This window comes from Diceros bicornis, chromosome 5 (assembly GCF_020826845.1).
Source record: "Diceros bicornis minor isolate mBicDic1 chromosome 5, mDicBic1.mat.cur, whole genome shotgun sequence".
Lineage (NCBI taxonomy): Eukaryota > Metazoa > Chordata > Mammalia > Perissodactyla > Rhinocerotidae > Diceros > Diceros bicornis.
In genome coordinates, this window is record NC_080744.1 from 24,808,822 (window position 1) to 24,829,254 (window position 20,433).

General features: G+C 48.1%; 2 protein-coding genes across 5 annotated transcripts; both read left to right on the forward strand.

Moving 5' to 3' along the window:
- The first annotated feature begins 168 nt into the window (after nt 1-168).
- On the forward strand, nt 169-7,247 carry PRMT5 (protein arginine methyltransferase 5). Its single transcript, XM_058540954.1, has 17 exons — nt 169-301; nt 953-1,071; nt 1,380-1,465; nt 1,633-1,767; nt 2,164-2,276; nt 2,413-2,462; nt 2,680-2,843; nt 3,312-3,473; nt 3,636-3,713; nt 3,810-3,868; nt 3,956-4,078; nt 4,164-4,339; nt 4,883-4,992; nt 5,243-5,336; nt 5,525-5,641; nt 5,853-5,917; nt 6,694-7,247. Exons 1-17 carry the CDS (start codon nt 192-194, stop codon nt 6,844-6,846), a joined length of 1,914 nt encoding a protein of 637 aa, XP_058396937.1. The 5' UTR covers nt 169-191; the 3' UTR covers nt 6,847-7,247.
- Nucleotides 7,248-8,138: 891 nt separating this feature from the next.
- On the forward strand, nt 8,139-18,639 carry RBM23 (RNA binding motif protein 23). 4 transcript variants are annotated; one of them, XM_058540972.1, is made up of 14 exons: nt 8,142-8,762; nt 12,272-12,347; nt 12,946-13,067; nt 13,574-13,621; nt 13,731-13,904; nt 14,154-14,207; nt 14,364-14,481; nt 14,574-14,726; nt 14,812-14,949; nt 15,327-15,392; nt 16,918-17,113; nt 17,203-17,313; nt 17,405-17,489; nt 17,579-18,639. In XM_058540972.1, exons 2-14 carry the CDS (start codon nt 12,282-12,284, stop codon nt 17,580-17,582), a joined length of 1,335 nt encoding a protein of 444 aa, XP_058396955.1. In that variant the 5' UTR covers nt 8,142-8,762; nt 12,272-12,281; the 3' UTR covers nt 17,583-18,639. The 4 variants fall into 4 exon arrangements, with proteins under 4 accessions (XP_058396958.1, XP_058396957.1, XP_058396956.1 ...); XM_058540974.1 differs by lacking the exon at nt 13,574-13,621 and having other exon boundaries at nt 8,140-8,762; XM_058540973.1 differs by lacking the exon at nt 17,579-18,639 and having other exon boundaries at nt 8,141-8,762; nt 17,405-17,493.
- Nucleotides 18,640-20,433: the final 1,794 nt, after the last annotated feature.

Genomic DNA, 20,433 nt, shown 5'->3' on the forward strand with positions numbered 1-20,433 from the left:
GCCGCACGTCGCTCGGCAGCCCGCGGATTGGCGGGAGGAGCCACTCCCCACCCCTCCGCCTCCTGCTCCGCAGCCGTGGAAGACGCTCTGGTTGTTAGGCCGACTCGTCCCGCCTTCTGGGGGCTTTTTTTCGGTTTTGTGATTGGCTGCCAGTAGCGACGAATCCCGGCGTGGACAGCGCGAGGGGAAAGATGGCGGCAATGGCGGTCGGAGCTGCCGGTGGGAGCCGCGTGTCCAGCGGGAGGGACCTCAATTGCGTCCCTGAAATAGCTGACACGTTGGGGGCTGTGGCCAAGCAGGGGTGAGGGCCTGGACCTCCGCAAGCGGAAGGCGGAGTCCGAACTCGGGGAAGGAGAGGGGCAGACAAGTCATCCCCGGGAGGCAGGGGTGAGGGGGTCGGAGTGGATAAGATGAGGGCGGGAGAAATCGTGACTCCTTGGCAGGAGAAGCCTCGGGCCCTGGAGCGTGAGAAAAAAAAAACTTATTGGGGGCAGATGGTCACTGAGGTCAAAAGTTGGGGGAGTTGTCAGGTAAATTCAAAAGGGGCGTTCAGAGCTCCAGGGCCCTGGAGAACGAGATTATCGTCTGAGAATGGGAGTGTTAGGAAGCTAGCGAGAAGAGATGAACCTTGAGGGGGAAGCATGGGCAGTAGTGGGCAGATCTGGATGTGACAGTCCTGGGAAACCAGTGACAGCAGAGTAGAAAATCCACTTGGAGTGGATTTTCATTTTTTCTCCTTACTCTTTCCCATGGCTGTGTTCTGGGGGCACATTGAGGCACAGTGCAGCGGAAGTGATATGCCCCAAGGTGGGCTGAACTCAGCAGTCCGGTCGCGTGGACTGATGGCAGCTGAGAGGGTTGTGGAAGATCGAGGTAGCCTAATCCAGTTGCTTGCATCTCTGGGCACTGCTGCTCTCTTTACATGACGATTCTGGGTCTGTCGCGGTTGTAGGTTTGATTTCCTCTGCATGCCTGTCTTCCACCCGCGTTTCAAGAGGGAGTTCACTCAGGAACCTGCTAAGAATCGGCCGGGCCCCCAGACACGATCAGACCTACTGCTGTCAGGAAGGGGTAGGGACCATCCCATATGCCCCTTAATTAATAGAGGCAGTAACAACTTCTGCTTTATCAGTGCCCTCATTCTCCTTCTTTCCTGACTTGGCTATATTGGTTAGTCCCTGAGATATAGATGACTTGTTCTCTCCTTGCTTACCTTAGAGCCTTAGTTCCCTATTCTGCATCAGGCTGTCCTGTATCTGTGATAGGAAAAGGCTTTGTGTCTCATCTCTACTCTCTATTCCCTGTTAAGAACTAGAAATTGAAGGAGTAAAGTGCTGAACCTCATTCAGTCTTTGTCTTTCTTGGGTGGGGGAGTGCAGACTGGAATACGCTAATTGTGGGAAAGCTTTCTCCATGGATTCATCCAGACTCAAAAGTGGAGAAGATTCGCAGGAACTCAGAGGCGGTAAGACTGTTTGACCTCTCCACTGGATCTTTTTAAAGATCAGGTCTGTAACCAAGCTGGGTGGGGAGAGCAGTTTTTTTACCCCCCATAATTTACTAAATCTGATATACTATTAAACCTATTCGAGTTGCTAGCTCTTAATCTTTTCCTCTTGATCTTCATTCCAGGCCATGTTACAGGAGCTGAATTTTGGGGCATATTTGGGTCTTCCAGCTTTCCTGCTGCCCCTAAATCAGGAAGATAACACAAACCTGGCCAGAGTTTTGACCAACCACATCCACACTGGCCACCACTCCTCCATGGTATGGCTGAGGGCCTCTTTTCCTGTTGCATATTATGGTAGTCAGGCTGTGCTAAGTACTAAGTAAGTAATGGCTTGCTTACTTAGCCATTCAGTAAGGGGTGCATTTAGCAGAATTGAAATGTCAGTACTGCTTGCACCCCCTCTAAAAGTGGTAAGCAGAGAGTTATAAATTATATATATAAGAATATGTAATTATTTCCTGAAACTTACAGTTGGAATAAAGGACAAGGCAGATATTTACATAAGGATATACACAAGATATAATCACAAATTGGGAAAAGCATATAAAGGGACTAACTCGAGATCTGGATCAAGATCTTTTTAATTGAAGGAAGCATTCTGGACCCAATGGGTTCAAAATAGAGTTCTTAATAGGGTACTTGTTCATGTGCAGTTCTGGATGCGGGTACCCTTGGTGGCACCAGAGGACCTGAGAGATGATATAATTGAGAATGCACCCACTACACACACGGAGGAGTATAGTGGAGAGGAGAAGACATGGATGTGGTATGTCTCCTTTTGCTGCTGTACCAGGGCAAAGGGTAGGGTGAGGGGAAGTACCCAGTAGAACCTGTAGGGAGGTCTCCTTGATTGGTGGGCCATATATACTTGACTGTATTTTTCTGTATTTAACTCTGGACAGGTGGCACAACTTCCGGACCTTGTGTGACTATAGTAAGAGGATTGCAGTGGGTAAGTCCACGAGGGTCTTGGGATGGGTATCCCTTCTCTGACCTCTTGTGAATAAGAATCAGGAGTTTCATGTATACTTGGCTGCTGGGCAGTTTTGCTGCTTTCTCTGTGCTTCAGTCTGCCTTGCTCTTAAGGAGTAAACAGATCTTGCACAAAAGAGCAAGGAAAGCCTTCTTGCCTAGCAGTGGTTGATGGGTCTTTCTTTTCCCTTGTGTAGCTCTTGAAATTGGGGCTGACCTCCCGTCTAATCATGTCATCGATCGTTGGCTTGGGGAGCCCATCAAAGCAGCCATTCTCCCCACCAGCATTTTCCTGACCAATAAGAAGGGATTTCCTGTTCTTTCTAAGATGCACCAGAGGCTGATCTTCCGGCTCCTCAAGGTGGGTGGTTATCTTCTAAAGGTGCTCCACCTAATCCTTTTGCCTTATTCACATATGTATGATGCTTTTTTCCTGTGGGGCTGACCCTTCTCCTCTCTGGTGTCTGAAGAGCAATTTCAGCAAAGTTGCGGGTCTTGAGAGCAGAAAGGAAAATGGCAGTAGGAGCCCCAGAAACATTTCAAAAGGAACCAGATCTCATGAAAATTTCGCAGAAGGTTTCATTTAAGAAATTACAGAGAGGATCCTTGAGGTCCTTTGAGCCAGGATGATGCTTTTATGGCACAGGAGGGCTTTATAAGTTCACTGAAGCCTCATGCTGTTTTTGTTGGTATTTAAAGGTATTTGTTGGACTGGAGAACTGCTGATCTGGGCCTTATTTTTATGCTAGGGCTCTGCGGCCATAAACCATGGTAATATTCCAGAATCTTGGTTCGAGGACTGTGTCTGAGGGTCTGATTTCTCTCACAGTTGGAGGTGCAGTTCATCATCACAGGCACCAACCACCACTCAGAGAAGGAGTTCTGCTCCTACCTCCAGTACTTGGAATACTTGAGCCAGAACCGCCCTCCACCCAATGCCTACGAACTGTTTGCCAAGGGCTATGAAGACTATCTGCAGTCCCCGCTCCAGGTGGGTCTGGAGTACACTGAGAAGGGGGAAATGTCTCTTGAGAGTAGGTGCCCTAAAATCCTACCAAAGCTCAGCAGGCAATGGGAAGGTTTTGGTATTCCGGTGCATTGTCCTTGCCAGAAATTGGCTAACTTACTTTGCCTTTTTCTTCTCGTTCATCAGCCACTGATGGACAATCTGGAATCTCAGACATATGAAGTGTTTGAAAAGGACCCCATCAAATACTCGCAATACCAGCAGGTACAGTGTGGGTCCCAGATTGGGTCAAGCACAGGGCTGAGGTGACCTGGGTGAAGATGGGATTATAGCCACGAGGTCTCCTCTCCTTCCCCCTAGGCCATCTATAAATGTCTGTTAGACCGAGTGCCAGACGAAGAGAAGGATACCAGTGTCCAGTGAGTGCTCTCTGCACAATCCCAGAGGTTTGCATGCCTACTGCTCTGTATGCCAAGTCAGCTTGACTCTTTCCCTCTCTTTCTTAGGGTGCTAATGGTGCTGGGAGCAGGCCGGGGACCCCTGGTGAATGCTTCCCTGCGGGCAGCCAAGCAGGCTGACCGGCGGATAAAGCTGTATGCTGTGGAGAAGAACCCAAACGCTGTGGTCACGTGAGTAGCAACCTCTTTGCTGGGAAGTGTGTCCCCAGTGCCAGTTTTTCTTACCAGTGCCTCACCTGTATCATCTCTATTTTAGGCTAGAGAACTGGCAGTTTGAAGAATGGGGAAGCCAGGTGACAGTAGTCTCATCGGACATGCGGGAATGGGTGGCTCCAGAGAAAGCAGACATCATTGTCAGTGAGCTTCTGGGCTCCTTCGCTGACAATGAACTGTCACCTGAGTGCCTGGATGGAGCCCAGCACTTCCTAAAAGGTGCCTCCAGGCTGGGGTGTACTGAGTAGAGAATAGATTATTAATGCTGGGAAGGCTGGGGGCAGGGATTGGGTGGGGCAGCAGCCTAGGAGGAGATTACAGGGTTTAGGGGAACATGGGTTGGACTTGGGTCAGTGCCTTTAGCAAATGAAGTAATCTCTCTGAACCTTGGTGTTCACATCTGCAAATGAAGGGAGTGGATGAGAGCAGAGACTCTTAACCTGAAGTCTGGACTTGCTGAGCTGACATGATATGTACCTTGGGCTTAGCTTCATCAAGATCTCAGAGGGCTTTGTGACCCTACAAAAGTTAAAAACCACTAGATTAGAATACGTTAGGTTCCTTCCAGTTTTAATCTTTTGTGACTCTGTAAATTAACCCAGAAGTGGAATCCCCCGTGGCAGGAGTTGGGAGCAGGTTGGTCTGGGAATGTGACAACATGGAGCTGCCTGGGTCTGTTCTGAGGTGGGAGGTTTGAACCTCCAGTTAGTACAGACACACCATTTCCATCCCGGGAACTAATGTGACCCTCCTGCTCCACAGATGACGGTGTAAGCATCCCTGGGGAGTACACCTCCTTTCTGGCTCCTATCTCCTCCTCCAAGCTGTACAATGAGGTCCGAGCCTGTCGGGAAAAGGACCGTGACCCTGAGGTAAAGAGTCAGTCTCTTCTGGAGGACTCTTCTCTCTTTAGTCCTCTTATGTTTCTATATTAGCATCAACTGTTTCTTCCACTGGAGAAGATGAAGAGGTGAAGGAGGAGTTGGGGATGTGGGAAAGTGGCTGAAGTGAAACTATGTTTTTATCTCTTTCTGTGTCCCTGAGGCTTGAGCTTCTTTCCCTGAGGAAGTAGGTATCTTTTGCCTGTCTTCTCTAACTCTTGCTCTCTGTCTCTCGGGACAGGCCCAGTTTGAGATGCCTTATGTGGTACGGCTGCACAACTTCCACCAGCTGTCTGCACCCCAGCCCTGTTTTACCTTCAGCCATCCCAACAGAGGTGGGTTCCTGCAGGCCTGTCCTGGGTGGGACATGACTGGATGGGGGAGAACTCACCCTCCTGGTTTCTTCCCTTGCTGTCCTGGGTCTGCTCTATCTAGGCTTCCCTTCCTGGTTCTTGTTCATGCTTTACACCAAGTTGTCTAGGGCTCCTGGCCCCTCGTCACCCACACAGCTCTTCCCTGACAGATCCTATGATTGACAACAATCGCTACTGCACCTTGGAGTTTCCTGTGGAGGTGAACACAGTGCTGCATGGCTTTGCAGGCTACTTTGAGACTGTGCTTTATCAGGATATCACTCTGAGTGAGTGTCCGGGGCAGTGGGTGGTGGGGTATGAGAGTACGCTACCTGGGCAGCTAATGTACATGTTTCATTTAGAGTCACGGGGAGCCCAGGAATCAGTGCATGGGGATCTTTGATTACTTGTTCTGTGTTCACAGAAGGGACTCCCCTCAACCTAGGCAAAAAGCAAAGTCATGGAGACCTCAGTTTTTTTATTATTTTGTCCACACAGGTATCCGTCCAGAGACTCACTCTCCTGGGATGTTCTCATGGTTTCCCATCCTCTTCCCCATTAAGGTAGGAAATGCCTTTAAGACTCCATGGGTTAAGGAGTAACTGCCGCCATTGGTGTTCTGCCCCTTCCCTTCTCCCAGGATGATGCCTGGCTATGACCCACGTTCTACCACTCTCACATGCTCTTGGATCCTTGTCATAGATATTGGAATATCTGCACTGGCCTTCTACTTAGCTTCCCCGCATCTACTCTGGCTACTCTTCTATCCATTCTCTACCTTGAGCAAGAGTCATCTTTTAAAAACTCAAATCTGATCATATCTTTCTCCTTCTTAAAACCTTTCAATGCCTTCCCACTGCCCTTAGGATAAAGGTCAGCATCCTGAACATTGCTTATAAGACTTGGTGTGATCTAGTTTCAGCCTGCCTTTTCAGCTACTGTCCCCTTGATTACATTGCTCAGCCCTGTGGATTCTTTTGGTTCCTCTATTACCCCATCTTCTTTCCTGCCTCAGGCTTTCACACCTTTCTCCTTTGCCTGGAAAGTTCTTTGCTCATCTCTTCACCCAGCTAACTTATCTTCCAGGTTTCCTTAAACTTCCTATTGCCAAATGACTTTCCCTGACCTCCTAGACTAGGTTAGCGTTCCCTTTCATAGCACCCTGTGCATGTTCACAGCACTTGTCACACTTTTGATTATTTGTTCTGACAGACTTCAAATAAACTTCATGAGGGTTGGAACATCATATTTTATCATTTTATCTCCACACCTAGCTCAAGACATTGCCACATATAATTCATTAGCTCCACCCTGACCCTCGCTATCTTTCTTCTTACAGCAGCCCATTACGGTACGTGAAGGCCAGACCATCTGTGTGCGTTTCTGGCGATGCAGCACTTCCAAGAAGGTGTGGTATGAGTGGGCTGTGACAGCACCAGTCTGTTCTGCTATTCACAACCCCACAGGCCGCTCATACACCATTGGCCTCTAGCCTGGCCTGCAAGTGTCCAGAGCCTTGGAAGCAGCTTCAGGTTCTGCTCCTATAGCACAAAAGGTGCAGTACATCCGTGGGCTGTGATTCCCCTTGCCCATCAGAGAGGAGCATTTCAGTCTGCTTTTCTACCTTACATCAAGGTGGGCAAAGGATGAGAATCAATTGCAGGGCTCAAGCCACCAATCTATGAAGACTTCAGGCCAGGCTGTGAGGAATTAGTGCTGGATCTGAAGCTACTCTGACAGGCACTCAGCCTCAGGCACTTCCTGGAATAGCCCTGAGAACATGTGGATTGAAAAAATTTTCAGCCCTTTCCCTGCCCATCTCTGTTCCTGTTTTGATGGTTTTGTGTGGGGGGAAATACAAATAAAGTGAAGTTATGGCCTTTCCTGCTCCCACCCTGCTGCCCCCTGCCTCTGTTTTCCCACCCCTGACTTAAACTTATTCAGATCTGTGCCCTTATCCAAGACCCGAAGGGGCATAGCTTTGTTTCCTATTTAGGAAGCTTGGCGGTGACTCTTGGACTCCCGGGTATAGGCCTTTCTGACCAACTAGAGAGGTCTTGTCCATTAGGACCTGTGATTAGGCTTTTCTCTGGGGACGAGGCATAGTTTGCCACCATGGAGAAAGATGGGGGCAGTGAGTGAAGCCAGCTTCCCTTCCACCTTTCTTAGCTGCTGCACTGCCAGCTCCTTTGTTACCTCTTGGGGGAGAAACTGGAAGCCATCCAGGCATCTCCAGCAAGAAGCCACCTATTTTGTTTGAATAAAATCACAGGGTTAGAGTTTGAAGTCCTAAGAGATCATCTAATCCAATTCTCCATTTTAGAGAGGAGGAATTTGTAATTGGTACAGTGATATGAAGTTAATATTCAAATCAGGACTAGATCACAGGTCTTCTGGCTGTAGCTCTCTCCATGTTATAACCAGCCACGTTTCTGACAGCTCTATTAGGCAGCTGAAGTCTCGGGGGGTTCTGGAAGCCCCTGGAATGTGAAGGTGGGCATCAGTTCCTTCTCTTTCTGGTTAGAGGGCTGTTAGCACTTACTGCTGCGCCCGAGGAGTCACCTGAGAAACTGTCTCAAGTTTACCCTTGCGGGGGGCGGGGGGGCACCGATTTAAACTGAAGGTATGTGAGCTATAGGACCAGGTGATAATAAGGCGGAGTGTGGAATAAAACAAATCTGTAGCAACACTTGCTTTTCCCAGGTCACAAGCATCGAGGGCAGGAAAGGGGCGGTCGGGAGGGTTGTGTAGAAAGGCCGCTCAGAATGGGGATGTGGAGTCCAGCATCCTTCCCGACGTGAAACAAACGCAGGTGCTCTCCACAAAGCTGCCCCGGGTTAAGACCGACGTGACCCCCTCGACAAATGAGAGTGGGGACAGCCAAGGATGTCAATGGTACCTCTCGGTGACTCCGCCCACGGCACTGGCCTACTCAGCCTGAGCACCGGGCGCGCGGTAGGAGAGTCGCTCCCTCGTGTTCTCTGCGCGGTTTCCACGCCTGCCGCAAGTCATTTAACCAACGAGAGCGGTGGGCGGCCGCCTAGGGACGCTGCCACTGTCCCTGAGTCTCGGAGAGGTGAGCCAATCAATGGAAACTTGATGGTTGCTACGAAACATTTGAGTTTGGCTCCACCCGCGTTTAGGATTTTAGCCAATGAAAAGCTGTACTTTGGACTGTTGCCACGAAACCGGGGAGATTACTTCCACCGCCTGAATGTTTCAGCGCCTGCGCAGATTGGGGAAAGTTCTGGAAGAGAGTGGAGCTGCCGCCATTTTCCGAGAAGAGAAGCAGCTGCGGCTGCAGTGCTGCTTTTACTGCTGAGACTGGGAAATAGCTGTGCTTGGTGCCCCCCAACACACCTAAAGGAACGGAGAAAACCGGGACCCCCCTGCGGGGACCCGGAACTGGTGAGAAACCCCGAAACCCGGTCCCCCGCGACGTCACCTGTGCGTGACGTTGCCGCACGGCTCCTCCCCCTGACGTCACGGGCAGAAAATGGCGTCAAGAGCAGATTAGGCGTACTTTTAAAATTCAATTTTTGTGTTTAATCTGGAGTGTTCGTTACCTAAATGTAGTTAGCTGGCGTGATTTGAGGGATCGGCACCCTCTGGCTACATCCTTTACCCATGAAGATGCTGTTTCAAGGATCCCAGTGACTTTGATCTTTTTCCAGGTCCCCGAGCCCTGACGTGTAGGTCTTCCTTATTGGGGAGGGAGCACGTAGGGTCGGTTTTCAGCCCCTAGTGCCACCACTCAAAGAGAGAGATGAGGGAATTGAGATTTTTCTCAATCTTCAGTCTCTAGAAGACTCATGTTCGCTATGTTGGCGACTATGGGCTTTTCCCTCTTTCTTTTTTTGACCACACGTTGCGTCGCGGTAGGGCAGTATAATGAGGCCACATAGGAGGTTTTAGCATTGGGACAACGGCCCTCGCAAAAATGGTGCCAGTCGGTTACTTATAGGACCATTTTTTAAAGCGTATCCTTGGCTTGTTACACAACACAATAATGTTTTTATCTTTCTCATTGTTGCTGTTCTTAATTCAGCTGTGTTCGGTTTGGAGATGTTTGTGCCCAGCTCAGTGACCAGACCCAGGAGATGGCGCTACCATCACCTCTGGGTCTTGAGCGTTTGGTGAATTCTGCCTGAGCTGGGCTGACAGTGGTTCTGCACTCTCCTTTGCTCCTTGAGCAGTGTGACCTTGGGTCTTGGCTGTGCCGTGACAAGGTCCAGCCACTGCCTTGATTGCGGGCCTCTAATGCAGTTTTTGGAGCAGGGATGGAAGAAAGCACTATAGCGTTTTAATGGATGGGATTGAATGGGTCTTGACCCATAAGTTAGGGCATGGAGAGAGTTGGAAAACTACCAACCTGAAAATGCGTAGTATTTGGGACTGTACTGCTTTTAGGACATCTAGAAACGTACATGAAACCCAGTGAGATTTCAGGTTTCAAAATGTGCTCATGTTGTATATATGTGTATGCTTAAATAGATTCATTGCTTTGTTTCTGAGTGAAAACTTGACTCCATACATGGGGGTTCATGTAACAACTTAAGTGAAAGTTTTTATGTGCGCGTTGTTACCCCTGCCCTGTATTAGCACGCAACAAAGAGCAATTCTTGAAATCAGAAGCATTTCATTTGGTGAGGAAAAAGCAAATTGTAAAAAATAAAGAGGAACTTTATGACACTTAGAAAATTCGTATAGACTTGGCAGCCAAAATGACTGAAAGGGACAGAGTTTGAGAAGACCTCAGATCAAGAGTCCGCTCCTCTGTTTTACCTTTGTGACTTTGAGCAGTTCACAAAACCTGTTTTTTCATCTGTGTGTTGGATCTGATATCTGCCTTTAGCATATATTACCTTTGATTGCTAAATAAGTGAAAGGTCTTATTATATGAGATTGAATTAACTGGTTTTTAGACACATCTGTTTGATTTCGGTTTTATTTCCATTTAAGTCTTAGATTTGGCTCCAAGTAATTTTTATTAAGCTCTTTCCAGGAATCTTATCTCTATGACGTGTTTAGCACAGTGTCTAGCAAATATTAGGTACTGTAAATGAGAGGTGTAATGATTACTGCTATTTTTATATTACTTATGTAATTTTAATATTACTCATTTTTATATTACTATATTGTTAAGTCATGAAAATAGGCAATAGAGGGCCAGCCCAGTGGCCCAAGTGGTTGGTTAAGTGTGCGCGCTCCACTGCGGCGGCTGGGGTTCGCTGGTTCGGATCCCGGGCGTGCACCGACGCACTGCTCGGCAAGCCATGCTGTGGCGGCGTCCCATATAAAGTGGAGGAAGATGTCTTCCTCAGCAAAAAAAAAAAAAAAAAGAGGAGGATTGGCAGATGTTAGCACAGGGCTGATCTCACCAAAAAAAAATAAATAAATAAATAAAAATAGGCTATAGGCTCTGGGGGCAGCATTGTTGGATGATGCATTAGCTGCTTTAAAGAGCACAAAGCTCTTGTGGATATGGAAAGTCTGATTGTGATTAGAATTTTTGGATAGAAGTTGTTCAGATCAGTTCATTTTTTTTTTCTTTTGGTCAGCTTTATTGAGTTATAACTGACATAATAAAACTGTACACATTAAAGTGTACAGTTTGATGGGTTTTGTTTTGTAAACACCCATGAAACCATCACCCTCCAAAGTTTCCTGTGCCCTTTGGTAATCCTTTCTTCCTAGCCCTTCCCTGCCTACTTCTTTCCCTAGGGAACTGTTCGTCTGCTTTCTGTCACTACAGGTTAGTTTGCATTTCCTAGAATTTTATATAAATGGAATCATACAGTATGTACCCTCTTTTTGTTTTATTTATTTCACTCAGCATAATTATTTTGGGATTCATCCATGCTGTGTATATCAGTAATTTCAGATAAGTGATTTTTGAATAATTTATCCTATTGATTTTGTTTGGTATCTTCTGGTTTTGTTTTGTTTTTTTGTGAGGAAGATCAGCCCTGAGCTAACATCCTACACCAATCCACCTCTTTTTTTTGTTTTTTTTTGCTGAGGAAGATTGGTCTTGAGCCAATATCTGTGCCCGTCTTCCTCCACTTTATATGGGAGGCTGCCACGGCATGGGTTAGACAAGCGGGGCATCAGTGCGCGCCCAGGATCCGAACCTGCGAACCCTGGCCCGCCGAAGCAGAGCACACACGCTTAACAGCTGTGCCACCGGGCTGGCCCACCCCCCCAACCCCCAGTTTTTCTTACTTCATAGACCTGTGGTGGACAGATTTGGGAGATGTGAAAGCCTGGGGGAGGTGAGAAGTCTTACCCTGCCTGCCTAGACAGAAAGGCTTCAAAGAAGGATTAGTTAAGCCTGTCTTAATCATAATCCTTCTGGGTGACCTAAACTCTAGTTGGTATAACATAGAAAATGGTTAATGATAAATCCCCTAATTGTTGGTGTTTGGGTGGGGGTTGTGGGGAAGAGCTTAGGGGGGCAAACCTGCATTATTCTGGTGTTGCTTTGTTTTGCTCCTGATTTTTTACTTTTTTATTGGAAATATGTGCCTGTTTCTATGATTGAAGTTTAAACCAGTTATTCAGAATTTTGAACCGTAGAACGGAGGCCTAGTGTCCATCGTAAAGTGAATGGTAATTTTGAGTACCTACGTTTTCTCCTCACAGGACAGGGTCTGTGTTGTATTTTGTCTCTACTTAGATATTCAGTTCCTTCTAGACCCTTGACCTTTTCTAAGCCGCAAAGCCCAACTAGTTCAGATCTGTAAGGTGCAAGAATAAACCTAGGGTAAGCAGCAGCCAATAAGATCCCTTTGGAGTTCAAGAAACAGAACTGTAGATCCTGAAGTCTGTTGCTTGGAGGGGGAAGGGAATGTGGGGAGCCAGAAGGGGAGGAACAATATAAATGAGGTTCTTATATATTGATGTCCTCTCCTCAGATCTGCTACGATGGCGTCCGATGAATTTGATATAGTGATTGAGGCCATGCTGGAGGCTCCCTATAAAAAAGAGGAGGTAATATTCCCCACCTCACTCTTGGAATTGGGTTAGTAAGAAAAAGCAGTTGTGGATCATCAGTTACAACATTTTGTAAATCCTCTTTCCCTGCTCATTTACATTTTCTAGAATTTTATGTAAGGTACATAGTATACAGTGGCTATTCATAAAAGGCATTGCCTTTTAGTAAGCCCTGCGGGAGACCCATACTCAAGGGCCATGCCTTCAGAGAGGGCTCCAAAAACTGGGGGTGCGGGGCCACATAATGTCATGGGAAGGAGTGCTTTGCTCATAGCTCTCAATGACACAGAAAGTTGGTGTACCTCAGACCTAACTCATTTCTCGCTCTCGTGGGAAATGTCAGTAGAACAGATGTTGGGTAGCTAAAGTTTTGACGTCAGAATCTGTCACTGTGATCTCTTCTTTTGGGTAGTTTCTTCCCTTCCTCTCTTACTCCCTTTGTTAGGAGATCCAGGTGCTCAAAAACTGGTTAGATAATTGAGAGCTTTGATTTCATGAGCTTTCTTTCATGTCCACTTTTGTTCTTTCTCTGCCGAATGGAATCTGTGTGTCTGCCACCTTGTACCTTGTGACATTTTCCTGGTGAACCCCACAGGATGAGCAGCAAAGGAAAGAGGTTAAAAAGGACAGCCCTAGCAATACCACCAATAGCACCAGCAGCACTGGCAACAGTGGTAATGCTACCAGTGGGAGCAGCGCCAGTGGGGAGGCAAGCAAGTGAGTGTGGCATGAAGGAATGGGTTGGCAACTTGGGGAAGGGAAACAGTGGTGTCTTTTGGAGAAACAGCCAGAACAAGGAGGTGGTTGCTCATAAAACTCCTGACTTTGAGGGTTGGCTCCACTGGGTCCTGGGCATAATGGTGACTAGATTTAATGATCTTCTAGTCTTCACTTTCTAGTTTAGATTTGTGAATCAGTCCTAGCATTGACATATTCCACTTGAATAAGATAGCAAGAAGACCTCTGATTTGGAAATAGCAGCTTTTGGAAATAGCAGCTTTTGCTTGGCTTTGTTGGGGGACACGGCTGCTTCAGCTCCCTAACAGCATTCAGGGCTGTGTCTAAGTTGGTGGTGTGCAGTTGCTGTGAACTACCACCAGATTGTCCTCTGGGCTTTGGTCTTTTATTGCTTTCTGTTTTGCCCTGGGCTTGGTGTCATTCCTTTTCCTTGTGAGAGACCATGAAACCTTCTCAGTAGTAAGAATTTACACTCTCTTTCACAGGAAGAGGAGGAGTCGGAGCCATAGTAAAAGCAGGGACAGAAAGCGCAGGTCAGTCATTCTGGGGATAAATGGAAAGATACCGGGGGAAGCTATACAGTAAAGGCCAGAAGAGGTTGGTTTGTTGTTTAACAAACTCATTAGTCATTTCCATCTCTAGTCGTAGTCGAGACCGGGATCGGCATAGGCGGAGAAGCAGTCGGAGCTGGAGTCGAGATCGGCAGCGTCGTCACCGCAGCCGTAGCTGGGATCGTCGACGTAGTAGTGAGTCACGGAGTTGGGACCGGCGTCGTGAGGATCGTGTGCGCTACAGGAGCCCACCACTTGCCCCTGGGTATCGCCTTTTGCTAATAAGATCACCTTTGTATTGTAATCTGAGTAAAATAAGTGCACTGTGATCTCTGCTGGAGGGTGCTTATAACCTGTTGGTAGGCAGGAGATCCATTACTGGAAGGTCGGTATTGTTCACATGTGAGATGGGGTGCTGGAAGCTAGTTTTCTCATGAGGGAAGACCCAGCATTGGACCAATGTGAATAAAGCTGGGTGACATGATTTTCAGTTTTGTTGTTCTCTGTTCTCTAGGCGTAGGTACGGACAAAGTAAGAGTCCTCATTTCAGAGAGAAGAGCCCAGTCAGGTGAGTGGATAATGAGCACTTTTTTTAGGGATTGTGAGGTATGAATAAAAAGCTGTTTGAGCCAAACTACACAAATGTGTAATACTTGAGGCCAGCAGGTGAACAGTGACCAAGTATTGAGAAGGGAGGTCTCAGCAAATTGTACTCACTCTTTAGGGAGCCAGTTGATAATTTGAGTCCCGAGGAGCGTGACGCCCGCACAGTTTTCTGTATGCAGTTAGCTGCCCGCATTCGGCCTCGAGACCTGGAGGACTTTTTCTCTGCTGTTGGCAAGGTAACTAGCCCCCTTAGTTTTCTTCTGAGCAGCCCATCTTCTATCCATTCCCCTTTCTGCCCAACTCAGGATTTCCTTTCTTCTCTGGATAGGTTCGTGATGTACGTATCATCTCAGATCGGAACTCACGTCGTTCTAAGGGCATCGCCTATGTGGAATTCTGTGAAATCCAGTCTGTGCCACTGGCCATTGGGCTGACCGGGCAGCGCCTGTTGGGAGTGTCTATCATTGTACAGGCTTCACAGGTGAGCAGGCTAAGAAACTGACATGAAAAGATGGAGTTGAAGGTAGGAGGTGTGGGACATGACCCATTATTTCCTCCTTCCCCAGGCTGAGAAAAACCGACTGGCAGCCATGGCCAACAACCTGCAGAAGGGCAGTGGTGGGCCAATGCGCCTCTATGTGGGCTCCTTGCACTTTAATATCACCGAGGACATGCTCCGGGGCATCTTTGAGCCTTTTGGCAAAGTGAGTAGAAAGTGAGGGAAGCCTCTGAAGGGAATTGGAAAAAGTGGGGAGAGTGGGTATACCATGATTAACCCACTGCCTGCCTCATAACGGGCATGTGGTCCATGCTGGGAGAGTTAGGCTCCATCTCTGTATTCATACTGCTCAGTGGACAAATGAGCCAGGCACCATGAAATCAGATTATGAGATCTAGATTAAGTAAGATTAGTCAGAAAAGGTGTTTTGGAAAGAGATGGCCTTTGACTCTTTTTAAAAGAAGATTTGGAGAAATGTAATTGGTGGCTAGAAAGTTAGAGAGATTTAGAACAATCTGGGTATGAAAGATCAAAGGTGCGGATTGGCCAAAAGATTATTATTAATTTCTCCCTATTTTACAGATTGATAATATTGTCCTGATGAAGGACTCAGATACGGGCCGCTCTAAAGGTTATGGTTTCATTACGGTGAGTCTCTAGTTTTTAACTTATTAATTTTTCTTTGAGTTTGTCCACTTGTCTGATTTTGCAGCTTAGCTTCATCCTCCTCCTTTAGGAACTGTTTAAATGACCCATAAACCCTGGTGCCTGAAGCTTGGACTAGCCTTCTGCCCCTTGAGATGAGTGCATTGCTTGAGATCTTGGCTTTGCTCCTACACTCTGTCAGTGGCCCTGGTATGGGGGTGTCCAGGAGTTCGTCCAGCTTCCCTAGTGCTGCATCTTGCTCTTTGGGTAATAGTTATGATTCAAGGCTGCAGCTAAAAGGTTGGGGGCATGAGGGAGGTAAGGTATGGGCTTTTAGAGACGTGCTTTATAGAATTGGTATGTTTTCATGATAGGAGTGGGAATAGGAAGTTATACTTGCTTCTGGTGCTACCCTGTTTGAAGCAGTTTTTCCACTGAGAAGTGTCTTTATATTTAAATACCACTATAGGGAGATTAGTGAGCCCACCTAATAGTGGGCAAGTTTCACCTTTCCCTGACACTCCAACAAAATTGTTTCCAATTCCCATAACTGGTTCTTCCAGCCCCATGTGACTCCAGGCTGAGGACTGGCTGCCAGCCACAAAGTCTGATAGAAGCTAATGTATTCTGGGCTCAATCCAGGCAGCATGCACCCCCACAGTTGCCTGCAGGGCAGAGGGGAGGTAGGTTGTGTTCTACCACGGGAATTGCTCACCTCAGAGGTATCCAATAAAGGCAGGCCAGCCACACCAGCTGCCTAGGAAGTGTCAGTACCACGTGCCAGGCGCTAGGGCAGGTAATGCCAGAGTAAACAAAGCCAGCTGGGGTGCTCATGGTAGCAAGTTCCTTTTCTAGCTCCCTTTGTGACTCAAATGCTGAAAGGCTTCTCTGGGGCCTCTTTGCCCTTGTGTTGCTGCCTTTTGGGGCAACACCCTTGACACTTAAACAGCACACCAAGAATCCTCTTTATGCCAGGCTGCTGCTAGTGCTGCTGATGAAAGGGACTAGAGAGTAGAGGCCCTCTGGTCAGCAGGTCACTGAGTCAGCAGTGCTGGGCTGGGGGTGGGGGTGCAGTCTTGCTCACAACACACCAGGGTAGGTTCCTGCCTAAGGCTGGGCCCTGGAGTTCCAGGTTCTTGACTGAGATCTGAAACTTACAAGTCCTAAGGGCAGAAATAAAAGCCCAGGAGCCTTGGCTCTCAGCCTATCTTAATTCCCTTTTATATGCCCATTTGTGAAACAGCCTGTCAGGCTAGGCTCATGACAGATAATAGACTTTTTGCGTTGTTAGGCTCTTAGGGGAGCTGGAAGATTGAAAAGTGATTGCCGTTGAGTCGGTTGGAAAAAGACCTTTTCAGAGAACCATTTTGGGGGAATGGGGATCTTAGGCCACATTCCCTGGGAAAGAAAAGTTTGTGCCACAGTGAGCATGCAGTTTTCCTGGGATAGTAGGACTAGTAGTGTTACTGGGGCTTTGAGAGCATGTCTGTGGCCAGGAGGTGACTGACATGGCCTGGGTTTCTTGTAGTTCTCTGACTCCGAGTGTGCCCGGCGGGCCTTGGAACAGTTGAATGGCTTTGAGCTTGCTGGTCGACCTATGAGGGTTGGCCATGTGACTGAGCGACCGGATGGTAGCACAGACATCACTTTTCCTGATGGAGACCAGGAGCTGGATCTGGGATCAGCAGGTGGCCGTTTGCAGCTCATGGCCAAATTGGCAGAAGGTAGAGTTTCTCTGCAGAGTGAAGAACATGGGGTTGAATTTTAGGTCGAGGGTTGGGACTTAGCCCCACCTTTTTTTTTTCTCTTTTAGGGTCTGGAATCCAGCTGCCAACCACAGCTGCTGCTGCTGCCGCCCAAGCTGCTGCCTTGCAACTGAATGGAGCAGTTCCCTTGGGGGCCCTGAACCCAGCGGCTCTGACTGGTAGACTTTGACTTGGGAAAGGGCAAGAAGGGCCGGGACCTGGAAAGAAGGAATGCTCTGTGTTCACTCACTGTGCCTCTCTTTGTTCCAGCTCTGACTCCGGCTCTGAACCTTGCCTCCCAGGCCATCGCCTCGCAGTGCTTCCAGCTTTCCAGCCTCTTTACCCCCCAGACCATGTGAGTCTCAGGAGCTAGCTCATTTTACTCTTTAGCTCAAGAAATATTTCTTCCTCTGGCTTCCCGTTTACTTCTTCTCCTTGCCACAGGTAAATCAGTGGTGCAGTACACTGCCTCTCTGTGCCTCTGGGTCCTGCCACTCCCTTCTCCACATCTACTCTTCCATGGCCTCTTCTCTTCATTTTGTGGACCACGCCATCCTAAGGGCATGGGCATTGACTCTCGGGGAATTGAGGCCACCCTTAGACACCAAGAAGAACTCCTGCCCATGGCCCTACTGGGAATGGACTCTGCTGAGCAAAGCTGCTGGTCACAGAGAACAGAATCTACACCTACATTGAAGACCTGTTTCTCCATGTACATCGTCTCCCGCGATGATCTTCATTGCCCTTTCCAACCACTTCTTAGTGATTCCTTGATTCCTCTTCTGTTGGGAAGGCCATAGCGCATTAACTGAAGGAACTAATCTCTCTCCTTTTCCTGTACCTCTACCCTACAGTCTGTCAAGGAAAACCCTTAAGAGCTCTGGTCCAAGAGGACCCGGGGTGGGGGTGAACCTTGAGGGTGCTGGCTTGCCATTGCAAGGGCCCTGGAGGAGAGCATGGACATGTGCATTGTGAAGCCTGCCTTAGACCTCAACTTGGGACCAGAACTCCTCCTGTGGGTTCAGCATCTTGCTGGGAGGCGTGGGAATGATCTACCCTGCCAGGCATTTTGGATGTCTTAGGGGCATTCAGGAGTTTAGTGAAAGGTGGGGTACCTTTCCAGTATCTTCCGTCTTCCTTTGTGTAGTTGTCCTTCCTTTGGCCCAGGGTGGAAGGATGGCGGGGAAGCTGCTGCTCTCCACCACTTCCTATGTGCCTCTACTGTGGGCTCAACCCCAGCTGTTAAAGCTGCTCCTGGCCCCTAGCTGGGGACATGTGAGCCCTTCTCACTGGATTTTATACCCTTGTGTCTGTGTACATAAATATACATATATATATATATATATATATATATATAAACTTTGTACAAAAGGCAAACCCCGCTATTGGGGTGGCTCCTGTCCGTATGTGTGTGGTCTCGGCCGGTTGGTGTGTCTGTCTGATGTTAACCTCTAATGAGCCAAAACCACGAATGGTTCTAGGGATATAAAACATTTGTAATGCCATTGTGTTTTCTTTCCTTTATTTTAGTCTTGTTTTATCTAACTTTCTTTAGAAAGAAAAATGTTGGGAAGGCTCACTCCTGGGCAGAGTTCCCCATCTGTATCTGCATGACACTCTTGGCCCCGTGGTTTCCTCCATCTTTCTTCATCTTGACTGTCTCCAAACCTACCTGCCCACTGAACAGACTTCCAGGCTCTTGTCTCTCCACCAGATGGCAGTGTGACAGTAGCACATTCTGCACCTTCTTCTGGGGCGTTTGATGGTCTTGAAGAGCTTAAGTACCAGAGAAGCTGTCTAGGCTCACCATTCTTACCATTGGCCTCCGTATTGCCTTTGGTCTTCTTTGTAGTAGAAATCCCAGAGATTTGGGCCTCATACCTCAGGGCTCCTTAGGCCTTAAGTCTGCTGTTGGTCCTTGGTCAGTCCCTCAACTCGGGCTTTCCATGTGGCTCTGCCTGGGACAACACAGGCCTGGGACCAACGAATTCCAGGGAGCTGAGTGTTTCAGGAATGGCCCTGCTGAAGGGGAGGCACACCTTCCTTTGCCTGCTTTTAAGGATTATCACAAGGGACCTGGGCCAGAACCTGGCTTACCAGCTAGGGACCAACGAAGAGGAGAAGGTCTGAGGTTCAGGGGCAGGGCTCTGTGGGGCTCCTCTGTTCTTTACTGGTCTCTATGGCAACAGGATGTTAAGACTTCATTGTCATGCTAATGACAATCTAATTGCTGTTAGATTTTAATTTGTCAGCTCTCAGACTTCTAAGCAGAGTGATGCTTTTCGGTGATGTTAGCTTCTAGGGTTGCTTGTAACACTGAAGTATCAAGTACTTGAAGCTGCTTGTGGCATAAAAGGCCACTGGGACCCAGGACTAGCTCTTGATTCTTCTGGGCTGCTGTAGTCTGACCTGCTGCTGCTGCTTTCTTTGCTGCCACCCACACCCCTTCCCTATCCTAGTTTGCTCTCTGCACCTGGGGGAAGGGGAGGAGGATGCATTATTTTTAGGTAGGAGCAGCTGGCAGTGGGCCAGTCTCCCTGCAGTTATTGATTTGACTGCCGATGCATCCTGAGGAGCACAATGTAGACCATCTTTGTTAGTCATCCTGAGGCTGTGGACCAGGCCTCCGTAGGGCAGTCTCGAACTCCTCTGAACTACAAATGCCTACAGGCCTTGCCCGCGTGCCAGCCTCAGATTGGCCCCCATCTCTACTTGGTGTCCTTATGTTCCTATCCTTAGCTACTTTGGCCTTCCTGCACTTTGATTCCTTCCACCTGAATCCTTCCTTACTCCCTGTATTTAGTTCCTTATACAGCCTCTTGCTGGGAGAGAGACAATGGTGGAAGTGAGGATACAGCTAAGACAACTTCTACTCTAGTCTTAACCCATATAAGGTGACAGCGTCTAGTGGGTGACAAACAATGTCATTGCGTGTGTGTGACTCAGTGCCTTCTTGTTACTCATCCTTCTATTGGGGGTGGTTGGAGTGGAGAGAAGGGGCCAGTAAACAGCTTCTGGGCCCAGCCTAAGGTAAAAGAAACCTCCCTCAACCTCTCCTGCCTGAGCATGGTGGTTAGGGCGGGATAGAGGTGAGACTGTGACCCAGTTCCTTTCCCAGCATAGTTAGAATTGCCCACTGGTCCTCAGTTCTAAACGGGATTTTCACCTGACTTTTGGCTTTATAGCCTGTACTGTCTTCTCTAAGGCAGTGGTGTTTTTTTAAACTGCTGTGTTCTTGACAGTGGGATTCTGCTTACCTTTTAGGCTCCAACAACCCCCAGACATGAGCTACCAATAGA

Coding starts and splice junctions, on each gene's coding strand:
- RBM23 (XM_058540973.1), top strand. CDS start 12,282: ATGGCGTCCGATGAATTTGATATAGTGATTGAGGCCATGCTGGAGGCT. Junction 14,208..14,363: donor AGAGAGAAGAGCCCAGTCAG/GTGAGTGGATAA, acceptor CTCACTCTTTAG/GGAGCCAGTTGATAATTTGA. Junction 14,482..14,573: donor TTTTCTCTGCTGTTGGCAAG/GTAACTAGCCCC, acceptor TTCTCTGGATAG/GTTCGTGATGTACGTATCAT.
- PRMT5 (XM_058540954.1), top strand. CDS start 192: ATGGCGGCAATGGCGGTCGGAGCTGCCGGTGGGAGCCGCGTGTCCAGC. Junction 1,466..1,632: donor TTCGCAGGAACTCAGAGGCG/GTAAGACTGTTT, acceptor TCTTCATTCCAG/GCCATGTTACAGGAGCTGAA. Junction 2,463..2,679: donor TAGTAAGAGGATTGCAGTGG/GTAAGTCCACGA, acceptor TCCCTTGTGTAG/CTCTTGAAATTGGGGCTGAC.